The sequence below is a fragment of the Manacus vitellinus genome, unplaced genomic scaffold (assembly GCF_001715985.3).
Source record: "Manacus vitellinus isolate BGI_N305 unplaced genomic scaffold, ASM171598v3 scaffold_1_pilon, whole genome shotgun sequence".
NCBI lineage: Eukaryota > Metazoa > Chordata > Aves > Passeriformes > Pipridae > Manacus > Manacus vitellinus.
Window position 1 is genome coordinate 57,191 of NW_021939396.1, and position 12,638 is coordinate 69,828.

Here is a 12,638-nt window from a genome sequence, read left to right on the forward strand (position 1 = left end):
CCCTAATTCCAGTAAAACCCTAATTCCAGTGAAAACCCTAATTCCAGTGGAAAACCCTAATTCCAGTAAAACCCTAATTCCAGTGAAAACCCCTATTTTCAGTGAAAACCTTAATTCCACTGAAAAACCCTAATTCCACTGAAAACCCCCAAATTCCAGTGAAAACCTTAATTCCACTGAAAACCCTAATTCCACTGAAAAACCCTAATTCCACTGAAAAAAACTAATTCCAGTATAAAACCCTAATTCCAGTAAAACCCCCTAATTCCACTGAAAACCCTAATTCCAGTAAAAACCCTAATTCCAGTGAAAACCCTAATTTCACTGAAAACCCTAATTCCACTGAAAACCCTAATTCCACTGAAAAACCCTAATTCCACTGAAAACCCTAATTCCAGTATAAAACCCTAATTCCAGTAAAAAACCCTAATTCCACTGAAAACCCCTAATTCCAGTAAAAACCCTAATTCCACTGAAAACCCCTAATTCCAGTAAAAAACCCAAATTCCAGTGAAAACCCTAATTCCAGTGTAAAACCCTAATTCTACTGAAAACCCCTTAGCAGCTCCAGCGGGAGGAAAATCCCCCGGAAGCTCCCCATTCCCAAGGATCATTCCCACCCTCCTCACTTTGGATCTTCCCATTGCCAGGGAAGAGAATAATTAAGAGCTTAACAAACCCGCTGGTCACTATTCCCAAAATCCCGACAAGCTGGAGCATCTCCAGCCGTGGGCGCCGTGTTCCCTTTGGAGAGAAGAAAAAACTCCAGGAAAACCAGGAATATTTCGCCGGAAGTTCCATATTTTTTTTTTTTTAGAGCAAAGCACCAAAAAATCCCGGAGTTCATTGTGCCTGAGGAAAGGTTGTCCTGAGTTTTTTGGGGAAAGAGGAATGAAGAACGACTTGGGTGGACGAGGGGAGCGACCTGTGCCAGTGGAATTCCTGGAATTCCCCCTATCACCCCCAAGGATTTGATTCCCAATGTCCGGAGGGAATCCAAGTGAAACCACTTTGGTCCTGGCACCGGGCACAGAAGCTCCCGGGGGTTCCTTCAGGAATTTATGGATATTGAGGAGATTCCCCTTCTCCAGGATGGACAATCCCAGCTCTTCCAGCCTCTCCTGCTCCAATCCCTTCATCCAATCCCTTCATCCCTTCACGGCTCTTCCTTGGATTCTCTTCGTCTCTCCCGGACTGGGGAGCTCAAACCAGGCCCAGAACTCCAAGTGGGACTTATCCAAGTGGAAGGATTCCATAGGGATTGGAATGCCAAGAAGATCCTAAACCGCATGGCCCGAGCCACCGGGACGGATCCGAAGCCGGGTGGGAAAATTCCTGCACTAAACAGGGAAAAGAAAGAAAAGAGCAGGGAGAGGGGTTAAAGCTGCAAATCCAGGATTCCTGGAGGTGTCCCACAAGGTTTTGGGTGTCCCGCCGCTGGAATTCCACATCCATGAATCCCCCAGTTCACGAATTTATTAAACTTCATGGAATATCAATTCCCACCGAATCCCGAAACTTTCCTGGACTCAGGGCAGGAAATCCAAAAGTGTTTTTTTGTTTATTTGGGGTTTTTCCCATTTCTGCCCTTGGAATTCCGGTGTTTGGCACCGAACTTGGAAGCTGACGTGGAAAAAAAAAAATCGGGATGGGAAGTGCTCAAGAGTCAAGTGGAAACCCCAAATCCCGCACGGAGTTTGCCGAAGGGAGGGAGCGGCAGGTGCTCCATCCTTCTCCCAGTTTTCTTCTTCCAGGAATGTCTGGTTTTAAGGGATATTTTCAGCTCGAGACGCCCGAGGGATGGCGGGCAAAAAGTGCTGGATATAAGGGAAGTGCAGATAATCGAGGGATTTAGAGGGAAAACCCCTCCTCCTGATCCATCCCAACCGGCTCCCACCCGGTTTTCCCACTCCCCCGAATCCAGGCGAGGATGTTTTTAGGGAAGGGGAGGCTGCGGATTCCTTGTGCTCCCCGAAAAGCTGAGGATGAATCCCAGTGCTTTGGTTGCTGCTGGTCCTCGGCTTCGGAGGGACGGGAGAAAAGGAGGGCGGGAAGGGAAAAGGGCGGGATGGGAACGTGCGGAACGAGACGGGATCCGGGCGTCAATAATTCCAAAGTCCAGCTGTGCCCACGGGATAAAGCCTGGATTTCCCAAACCCGTGGATAGCGGGATACCAGGAGAGGTAAGAAGAGGCTCCCAAGTGCAGCTTGTTGCGTCCAGACTCGGCTTGTTCCCGAGGGGCTGGGAAGCGATCCCGGATTCCCGAGGCCGCTCCAGGTCACTTGTACAGGGCCATTTTCCGGCTCTGGAACAGGTACATGTAGGCGTCACAGAAGAGCCTTTTGGCCACTCCATCCATATCCCGGGGCTGCTCCAGGGCCAGCCCGGCCAAGGGCAATTCCAGGTATTTGGCGACCTCCGGGCACAGCGTCACGGCGGGAATGTTGAAGCCGCTTTCGCCACCTACGGCAGGGAAAAGGAGGGAAGGCCCGGCTCAGATCCCGAGGGATGAGCTCCTGCAGCTCCAGGAGATACCTGGAGGTCAAAAGCGCTGGAAGAGGTTGGATGAGGGGGGAACATCCACATTCCAGAGCCTAAAGGGGCTCCAGGAGAGCTGGAGAGGGAATTGGGATGAGGGATGGAGGGACAGCACACAGGGAATGGCTTCCCACTGCCAGAGGGTTGGATGGGATACTGGGAAGGAATTCTTCCCTGGGAAGGTGGGGAGGGGTTGGAATGGAATTCCCAGAGAAGCTGTGGCTGCCCCATCCCTGGAAGTGTCCAAGGCCAGGTTGGAACAACCTGGGATAGTGGGAGGAGTCCCTGCCCATGGAAATGGGGGTTGGAATTCCTTGACCTTCGAAATTCCCTTCCAACCCAAACCAAATCTTCCATGATTCCATGATAAGAACAAAGTTGGAAGGACAGGAGAACAATCCATGCCCAGCTGGGACTGGGTTTAAATCCCTGTGTTTGAACGTAGCCAGAGGATGGAATCACCTGGAAGAACTCTCACCATGGCTTGGCCATGGATGGAATCTCCTGGAAGAATTCCCACTTTGGCTTGGCCACACTATTCTCTGGAATCTAATTCAATGGAAGCAAGATCCAGAGAGAGACTAAACTGGACAGGGAATTTCAGAGGGAAAAGGCGGATTTGCTTAAATGTATCCAGAGGATGGAAGCTCCTGGAAGAACTCCCACCTCGGCCTGGCCATGGATGGAAGAACCTGGAAGAACTCCCACCTCGGCTTGGCCCTATTTTTTTCTGGAGTCTAATTCAATGGGAGCAAGATCCAGAGAGAGACTAAGCTGGACAGGGAATTTCAGAGGGAAAAAGTGGACTTGTCTGAACGTATCCAGAGATGGAAGCTCCTGGAATAACTCCCACCTTGGCCTGGTCATGGATGGAAGTTCCTGGAATAACTCCCACCTTGGCCTGGCCATGGATGGAAGCTCTTGGAAGAACTCCCACCTTGGTTTGGCCCTATTTTTTCTGGAATCTAATTCAATGGAAGCAAGATCCAGAGCGAGACTCAGCTGGGCAGGGAATTCCAGAGGGAAAGGGTGTGCTGAGCAGCTCCCGGGAGCTTCCGGAATGCCGGCGCTCACCATGCCGGTCGGCCATGCTGTCGAAGAACATCCAGTGCTCCTTCCCGGGGCCGTACTTGACGAAGGCCACGTAGTGACTGGTCTCGATGCAGAGCACGGCAAAGAGCTCCAGCTTCTCCCGAGGGATCGGCTGCCTCCGCCGGGAATTCCACCGCTGGAATTCCTCCGGGATGTGCAGCCGCGCCGGTTTGTGTGCTTTGCGTCGGTGATGGGAGTGAACCTGAGGGAGGGGATGGGAATGAGCCTGAGGGGATGGGAATGATCCTCAGGGAGGGGAGTGAACCTGAGGGAGGGGATGGGAATGATCCTGAGGGAGGGATGGGAATGATCCTGAGGGAGGGGAATGATCCTGAGGGAGGGGAATGATCCTGAGGGAGGGGATAGGAATGATCCTGAGGGATGGGAATGAACCTGAGGGAGGGGATGGGAATGATCCTGAGGGAGGGGATGGGAATGATCCTGAGGGAGGGGAATGATCCTGAGGGAGGGATGGGAATGAACCTGAGGGAGGGGAGTGAACCTGAGGGAGGGGATGGGAATGATCCTGAAGGGATGGGAATGAACCTGAGGGGATGGGAATGATCCTGAGGGAAGGAATGGGAATGAACCTGAGGGAGGGGATGGGAATGATCTGGAGAGAGGGGATGGGAATGATCCTGAGGGAGGGGATGGGAATGATCCTGAGGGAGGGGATGGGAATGATCCTGCGGGGATGGGAATGATCCTGAGGGAAGGAACGGGAATGATCCTGAGGGACAGGATGGGAATGATCCTGAGGGGATGGGAGTGATCCTGAGGGAGGGGATGGGAATGATCCTGAGGGAAGGAACAGGAATGATCCTGAGGGACAGGATGGGAATGATCCTGAGGGACAGGATGGGAATGATCCTGAGGGGATGGGAGTGAACCTGAGGGAAGGGATGGGAATGATCCTGAGGGAGGGGATGGGAATGATCCTGAGGGAGGGGATGGGAAAGATCCTGAGGGAGGGATGGGAATGATCCTGAGGGAGGGGATGGGAATGATCCTGAGGGAGGGGACAGGAATGATCCTGAGGGAGGGGACAGGTTGGGATTGACCCTGGGAGAGGGGACAGGGGTCAGATTCCCAGTTTATTCCCAAATTCTCTGACTCCTGTGTTCCCTGGATGTCTGGGAATGCTGTTGTGGCAACAGCCTGGCAGGAAGAAGCTGAAACTGGAGCCTGTCACCCTCCAAGAAGGTTTGGGAATGCTCATGGTGTGGGATCACACCCAGTTTGTGCAGGATTAGGGGCTTTCATGGAACAGGTTAGGATTTGTGCTTTTTTATGGAATAGGTTGTCCAGAGAAGCTGTGGATGTGAAGCTGAAATGTCCAAAGCCAGGCTGGACAGGGCTTGGAGCAACCTGGGATAGTGGAAGGTGTCCCTGCCCATGGCAGGGGGTTGGAATTCCATGATAATTAAGCTCCTTCCCAACCTGAAGCATTCCATGATTTTATGATTCCATGATTCTTTAGACTCTGTGTGAGCAGAGGGTTCAGCACCCTGTGGGAATGACTCCGTGCCCAACATCCAGGGAAATTTTGGGAGGGTTCAACCTCATGCCGAGAGTGGATTCCTGGGGAGCATCCAAGGAAAAATACCTGTCTGGAGCAGGAGCTGCAGAACTGCTTCAGGCCCGTGGCTGCGAACACCTGGTCCTGGAAACATTCCAAACATTCCAGGGTGGCAACATCTCCACACAGGCAGCATTCCCTGGGACCTGCAGGGACAACAGAGGCTGGGGCTTCCCCAGATCCCCCCCTGAAATCCAGCTTGTCCCGCCAAAACCGTGGGGAATTCTTCCTTGGGGAAGGAGGAGGATCCCACCCTGATCCCAAGAGCTCCCGGCCCGTCATTCCCAACTCACTGTCCAGCAGCAGGTCTGTGATGTCCAGCTCCAAGGAAGGGATGATTTTGCTGAACATTTTGTATTCCTTCCCAAAACGGGGCATTTGGATAATGAAGCAGGATGGGATCTGGGGAAAGGAAAGGGGAAAAGAAAGGGAAATCGGAAGAGTCAAAGCTTGGAGGTTCCGCTCTAAATTTGGGAATGAAGACTTCCCGCTGCGGTTTCTAGCGGGATAAAAGGGAAATGGGGAAAGCTGAGCCCTTTTCCCAAGTCAGGCTTGGATTCGGTGTTGGATGTGGGACCCAGAAGGTATTTAGGAAGCAGAGGGAAGGGCCTCACCTCCACCAGCTTCAGATCCGAGGACAGGAAGGAACGTTCCACCAACTGCTGCACGTTGGGAACCACCAGATCCTCCTGCTTATCCAGGAAGATCTGGTAGCAGTAACAATCCTGCTCCCGCCCTCCTGACCTGCAGGGAATAGTCGTGGGATGGCTGAGAATCCTCCAGAGGATTCTCCCTGAGGATTCTCCCGCCGGACCTTCCGGGCTCCAGGCACCGGGGGTGGTTTGGTGCCACACCCAGCCCTTTTTCCACGTGGAAATCCCACATTTGTGCCATGGGAAGGGGGGATAAGTAGGACTTTCAGCCTTGTTGTCCCCCCCTGTAGCACCAAATCCCACTCCCATGGGTAAAATTCCTGGATATAAATATAAAAAAAAAATCCTGGGAGCGGCTTTTAAGCCCGACAATCCAACGGTTGCTCCGGTGGGAGATCCATTGATATCCCCATCACTGAGCTGTTCCAGGAGAGCTCCCACAAGGCCTCCATCCAGCAGGGGAAGGATTTCCTCAGGATAACCCCACGCAGGGGAGCTGCAGCACAGAGGCCCCCTTTGTGCTCGGCCTTTTCTCGGCGTTCCCGGATCCACAAAGGAGCGCGGAGATCCAACAATCCCCTTCTGTTACTTTTGGCTTCCTCCAGCCCCTCATCCCCTTTGTGGGAGTCCTGGGATGGCATCCATGGGCTCTGGGATGGGAGCCAGCTCGGCAGCCTGGATGCATCCCAGATTTATCCAAAGGCTGTTGGATCCTGCTGGCTCTGCCCTCAAACCCCTTCTCGGCTCTCCCCGAGGGTGGGACGAGGCTTTTTATCCCGATTTTCCGAAGGCAGCGCCTTCCAGGGAGAGCTCGGAAGTGTTTTTTCCTGGCTGGGAAGATCCCAACAAGCAGGATCACGGGGGACAGCAGAAGGAGCTGCCCAAAACTCGGAGCTGTGCTTCCAAAAAGCTCTGTGGAAAGGGAAAACCCAGGACCCTCAAACCCAGGGAATGTGAGGTGGAAAACCTGGGAATTGCATCCCTCAGCTGTGGAAACCTACTGGAGTTTCAAGAGTGGCTCCATTCCCAGGATCTGCTGCATTATGAGGTTGAGGAATTCCTCGGGATCTGGAAAGGGGAGGGAAAAGGGATGGGAGCCAAAAGCTGCCAGGGAAACACGAGCCAACATTCCATGAACCTGGAATTTCATTTTTTAGGTGAGGGGGCAACCGGGATAAAGGCTGAGAGCACTTGGATAAGGCACAAATCCCAAGGGGAGCATGGAAAAGGCAAACCAGCCTTGGGATACTGCACTTTCATGGAATCCTGGAATGGTTTGGGTGGGAAGGAACCGTAAAGATCATCCAGTTCCAACCCCCTTCCATAGGTAGGGACACCTCCCACTATCCCAGGTTGCTCCAACCTGGCCTTGGACACTTCCAGGGATGGGGAAGCCACAGCTTCTCTGGGAATTCCATCCCAGCCCCTCCCCACACCCTCCCAGGGAAGAATTCCTTTCCAATATCCCACCTCACCCTGCCCTCTGTCTGTTTAATCCCATTCCCCGTGTCCTATCCCTCCATCCCTCATCCCAATTCCCTCTCCAGCTCTCCTGGAGCCCCTTTAGGCTCTGGAAAGGGCTCTATGGACACGGAAAGTTTTAAAAGCCGAAAACATTTTCCGTGTGAATTTTGCCATAAATCACCGGCTCCTTAAAGCACATTCCCGGGAAAAGCCCAAAATTCAGCGGTCGGCTGGTGCCTGGATGAGGCAAAACACAGGGAAGCAGCCCTGAAAAAGCTCCAGAGGGAGCTCCTGACCTTTCTCAGCGTTGGTGAAGCTGGAACATTGGCCCTTGTCCGTGAGCTGCTCCCGGAGGTGCATCACGCTGCTGGCCCGGACAAATCCAGTCCTGGAACGACAACCGGCTCCGGGTGATCCCTCCAGGGCGTTTCAATCATGGAATGGGTTGGGTGGGAAGGGATTCTAACCTGCAGGGATGCCACCCACTATGCCAGGTTGCTCCAAGTTGCATCCCTTGGATGCTTCCAGGGACAGGGCAGCCACCGCTTCTCTGGGAATTCTATTCCAGCTGCTCACCACCCTCATAGGGAAGAATTCCTTCCCAGTATCCCACCTATCCCTGCCCTCTGGCAGTTTAAAGCCACTCCCCCTTGTCCTGTCCCTCCATCCCTCGTCCAAATTCCCTCTCCAGTTCTCCAGGAGCCCCTTTAGGCTCTGGAAGGTGGATGGTCTCCCCTCATCCAGCCTGGAATTCTTTGGGATCAATTGTTGACGAAGGTAAAGCTTCATCAACTCCAGGATTCCACCCAGAGGTGGTTGGAACCCCAGGAATCCCTGCTTTTTTCTTTCCCTGGGAAGTGCAGCTCCCAAGGTTTCTCCAGAGTGGGAGACTCTCATGGAAGGAGCTGGCACAGTCTCACATCCCAGGGAAAGGAACAACAGGAAGAACCATCACAGGATCATGGAATGGTTTGGGTTGGGAGAGATTGTTGAATTCCAACCCCCCTGTCCTGGGCAGGGACACCTCCCACTATCCCAGGTTGCTCCAACCTGCCCTTTGACACTTCCAGGGATGGGGCAGCCACAGCTTCTCTGGGAATTCCATCCCAGCCCCTCCCCATCCTCCCAGGGAGGAATTTCTTCCCAATATCCCACCTAAACCTACTCTCTGGCAGTGGGAAACCATTCCCTGTTCTCCTGTGGGATGTGGCTGGCAGGAAAAATCCCTTTCCCTCGGTGCCAGCTCCCAGCTCCAGGGTCAGCAGAGAAGGAATGAAGGCAGAGGGAAAACTCCCGGCATTCTCAGAGACTCACCTCCGGAGGGGATTCACGATCTCATCCCGCAGAATTCCCTGCACATTCCTGTCATTCAGTGGGAAGGGCATGAAGAGCATGGAGTCCAGCACGGACGTGCAGGAGAAGAGGCTGTGGAAAGAGTGGGATGGGTTTAATCCCGATGGATTGGGAGCAACGGCCGGAACCCAAAATGCCGGTGGATGGTGACAGTCGATGGCTGGGATGCTCAAGATTCCATGCATGGAATGACAGGGAGGTGAGGGACAGCACAGCTGGATCAATGGACACTGGGAGACAGCAAGGGAAGAGCTCAGGGAGAAGGGAATTCCTACTTGGCAGCCAAAACTCAGGGAAAGGCCCCAGGGAGTCTTTTCCTCTCCAAACAGCCCAGCTGGGACCTCCCGGGTGGGTTCTTGGGAAGTGATTCCAGCCACAACTTCCGGGGACAGAGCCAGCATGGTCCGAGTCTGGAAAACCGGGAGCTCTCAGCACCCTGGAGGACAAGACACACGGGAACGGGGAGGGGGGTTCCTCAGGGCTGGAAAGCCTTCCAGGGTTGGGAATGAGCTGGAAAAGCAGCCTCGGGGCTCCGTCTCCGTGGTTTTATCCCACCGACGCAGAAATCCAGGGAAGTGCTGCGATTTAGGGATTAAAACCCCGCTCAGGGAAGCCATTTCCTCACCTGAAGAGAGCTGCATCCATGTAGCAGGAATTACAGTGGCCTTGGATGCCCTTCATCCGGCCCCGCAGGACGCGCACGGCCGCCTCGTTCCGGAGGGGAGGAAAACTCTCCGGAGGAGCCCGGGGAAGAACTTCCCGTTCTCCTGCAAGGAAAACAAATCCCTTGGAGTCCCCAAATCCTCAGTGGCATCTCAGCCCTTCCCTGATTCCTCCCCCATGAGTCATAAGCTGAGCCTAAAACTCCAAGGTGGCTTCTCAATCCGGGTTTTCCCGGTTTCCCGAATCGCTTACGACCTCTCGCGCCGGTAGGGATGTTCCCTATGGAAGTTTTTTTAGGTTGGGAAAGACCTCTGAGACCTTTGGAGTCCCACCCTGAAGCCAGCAGTGCCAGGGGTGTGGTGGGGCACAGATGCCACCAGAACCCAGGACTCAAAGCAGGTGAAGGACCTCCCTTCTCCACGGGAAGTCTTCCCGGTTTTCCCGCTTCCCGGAGGACTCACCGTATTCCAGGAGGGAGGGGTGGGCGTCGGGAAGGCTCTGGAAGCGCCGGTCGGGCTGGCAGGAGTTGAGCCTCACAAAGAGGCCGCGTTTTGGGGCGCAGTGGAAGTAGGATTTGCCCAACCACTCGCCCCCGGTGACCCCCTTGTCTTCATCCTGGAGAAGACATCCGGGAATGGCAGGATTTATGGGATCAGGGAGTTGGAAAAGAGCTCTGAGGCTCTGAGAGCCCACACCACCGCTAAACTGTGTCCCCCACAAAGGGCCACATCCACAGGGATGGGAAATCCCTCCAGGAATGGGGATCCCACCCCCGCCCTGGGCAGCCCCTTCCAGTGCTTTACAACCCTTTCCAGGAAGGAATTTTCCCAATATCCCGCCTAAACCTCCCCTGGTGCAACTTGAGGCCGTTCCCTCTTGTCCTGTCCCTTGTCCCCCGATCCCACCCATTTCCACCTTCCTGTCCCCTTGGATCCCCCCTGATCCCCCTTTTCTCCAGGATGAGCCCCCCCAGCTGCTCCAAACCCTTCCCGGCTCCGTTCCCTTCCCGGGACGCGCTCCCAGCCCCTGGATGTACCCGGAGATCCCAAATCTGCCCCTCACCAGTTCCACTCCAGCCATTTTCTCCTTAATCTGGGGCAGGAATCCCAACCAGCGGATGATTCCCGACACTTGGCTCCCCTTGTCCAAGGCGATCTGGACCATGGAGTTCACTTCCAGGGGGGAATTCCCACCGTCGCCCTCCTCGCCGCTCTCGCTCGTCTCCTCTTTCCTTGGATTTGGGGGTCCCAAACCCACGTCGGAGTCGAAGGACGGAAACAAACCTGGCGGACGACACAAAACGTCGGGTGAGGCGGGAATTAATATTATGGAACCTCTGGATCTCCCCTAATTCCAGATCTGTTCTGGAATTCCAGGCCACACAGATGAGCACAAGGTGTAATTCCCAACGGATGGCCAAGCTGGTCCAACAGGATGACAGGGAATCATGGAAATCATAGAACCATAGAATCAGCTGGGTTGGAAGGGACCTCCGAGATCATCAAATCCAACCCTTGATCCAACCCCGCTGTGGTTCCCAGCCCATGGCACTGATGCCACATCCAGTCTTTTTAAAAATCTCCAGGGATGGAGAATCCCCCACTTCCCTGAGCAGCCCATTCCAATGGCTGAGCACCCTCTCTGGAAAGAATTCCTTCTCAATATCCAACCTAAACCTCCCCTGGCACAGCTTGAGACCGAGCCCTCTTGTCTTGCTGATTGTTGCCTGGGAAAAGAGACCAACCCCCACCCAGTTCCCCCCTCCTGTCAGGGAGTTGCAGAGAGTGAGGAGGTCTCCCCTGAGCCTCCTCCTCTCCAGGCTGAGCCCCCCCAGCTTCCTCAGCCTCTCCTCATGGGAATTGTGCTCCAGACCCTTCACCAGCCTTGTTGCTCTCTGGACCTGCTCCAGCACCTCAATGTCCTTCCTGAACTGAGGGCCCAGAACTGGACACAGCACTCCAGGTGTGGCCTCACAGTGCTGAGTCCAGGGGCAGAATCACTTCCTTGGACCTGTTGGCCACACTGTTCCTGATCCAGGCCAGGATCCATTTGCCTTCTTGGCCACCTGGGCACACTCTGGCTCCTGTTCAGCTTCTTGTCCATCCAAACTCCCAGCTCCCTTCCTGCCTGGCTGCTCTCCAACCACTCTGTCCCAGCCCGTGGGGCTACCGGGGGTTGTTGTGGCCAAAGTGCAGGACCTGGCACTTGGCCTGGTTGAACCTCATCCTGTTGGAATCAGCCCAACTCTCCAAACTCTCCAGGTCCCTCTGCAGAGCCCTCCTGCCTTCCAGCTGATAGACACTCCCGCCCAGCTTAGTGTCATCTGCAGATTTGCTGATGGTTCACTTGATCCCCTCATCTAAATCATCAATAAAGACATTAAACAGAACTGGGCCCAGCACTGATCCCTGGGGACACCACTGGTGACCGGATCCCAACTGGATGCAGCTCCATCCCCACCACTCTGGGCCCAGCCCTCAGCCAGTTCCTAACCCAGCCCAGAGTGCCCCTGTCCAAGCCTTTTCCAGGATTATCCCATGGGAGACGGTGCCCAAGGCTTTGCCAAAGTCCAGACACATCCACACCTTCCCCTCATGCCCCAGGTGGGTCACAAAAGGAGCTCAGGTTGGTCCAACAGGCCCTGCCCTTCCTCAACCCATCCCGGCTGGGTCTGATCCTTGGATGTCCCTGTTCCCTCTTTCCCGGCCTCGGAGCTAATCCAGCCCTTCTTAAACTCCTGGAATGGCAGCAGGGGGTTCTTCCCGAATTTTTCTGCCTTTATGGAGACGAATCAGCGAAAATTCCAATGATTTTTGGAGAGATCCCACCGATTCCTTGCCTTTCCCAACGACTCCCACCGGAGCTTTTCCCACCCCGCTCCATCTCCCACTAAATTAAAGCCTCTTCCCAGAGGAAAAACTCTTCTTCCCGGGATTCACCCAAAGAATTCCGTCTGGAACTCGGGGATTTTTCTATAAATCCCGATCGGCTCAGCTTTTATTGGATTTTCAGACCTTGCAGAGAGGGAATAAATCCCAAATTCCCTCCCTGGAATTCCCACAGGGCGATCACCTACTCGGCAAACTCTCCTTCACCACAGAATCCATTGGGATTTCCCGGAAAATATCAGTCGTTCCTTCTTCTTCCTGAAAAGAGAGGAAGGAAAACAAAAAAATCCATCAGAAAACGCTGGAATAAGAGGGAATTCTGGAATTCTGTTTTTTTTTTAAGATGTTTTTCCCAGTTTTTTTTTCCATTGGAAAATTCAAAAATCTGAATTTTAAACTGGAAAATC

The 12,638-nt window shown here is 53.9% G+C and overlaps 1 protein-coding gene across 1 annotated transcript in view; it reads right to left on the reverse strand.

Moving 5' to 3' along the window:
• Positions 1-781: 781 nt before the first annotated feature.
• LOC103765888 (ubiquitin carboxyl-terminal hydrolase CYLD) overlaps positions 782-12,638 on the reverse strand; it is a 14,612-nt gene continuing 2,755 nt past the window's right edge. The window contains exons 3-14 of the mRNA XM_029959358.1: positions 12,420-12,494; positions 10,406-10,626; positions 9,805-9,958; positions 9,306-9,447; positions 8,642-8,752; positions 7,624-7,715; positions 6,865-6,931; positions 5,825-5,954; positions 5,504-5,612; positions 5,238-5,356; positions 3,614-3,833; positions 782-2,464 (exon numbers count right to left, since the gene is read on the reverse strand). Coding sequence (XP_029815218.1) covers positions 2,280-2,464; positions 3,614-3,833; positions 5,238-5,356; positions 5,504-5,612; positions 5,825-5,954; positions 6,865-6,931; positions 7,624-7,715; positions 8,642-8,752; positions 9,306-9,447; positions 9,805-9,958; positions 10,406-10,626; positions 12,420-12,494 — 1,625 coding nt within the window. The 3' untranslated portion in view covers positions 782-2,279. The remainder of the gene's footprint in view (positions 2,465-3,613; positions 3,834-5,237; positions 5,357-5,503; positions 5,613-5,824; positions 5,955-6,864; positions 6,932-7,623; positions 7,716-8,641; positions 8,753-9,305; positions 9,448-9,804; positions 9,959-10,405; positions 10,627-12,419; positions 12,495-12,638) is intronic.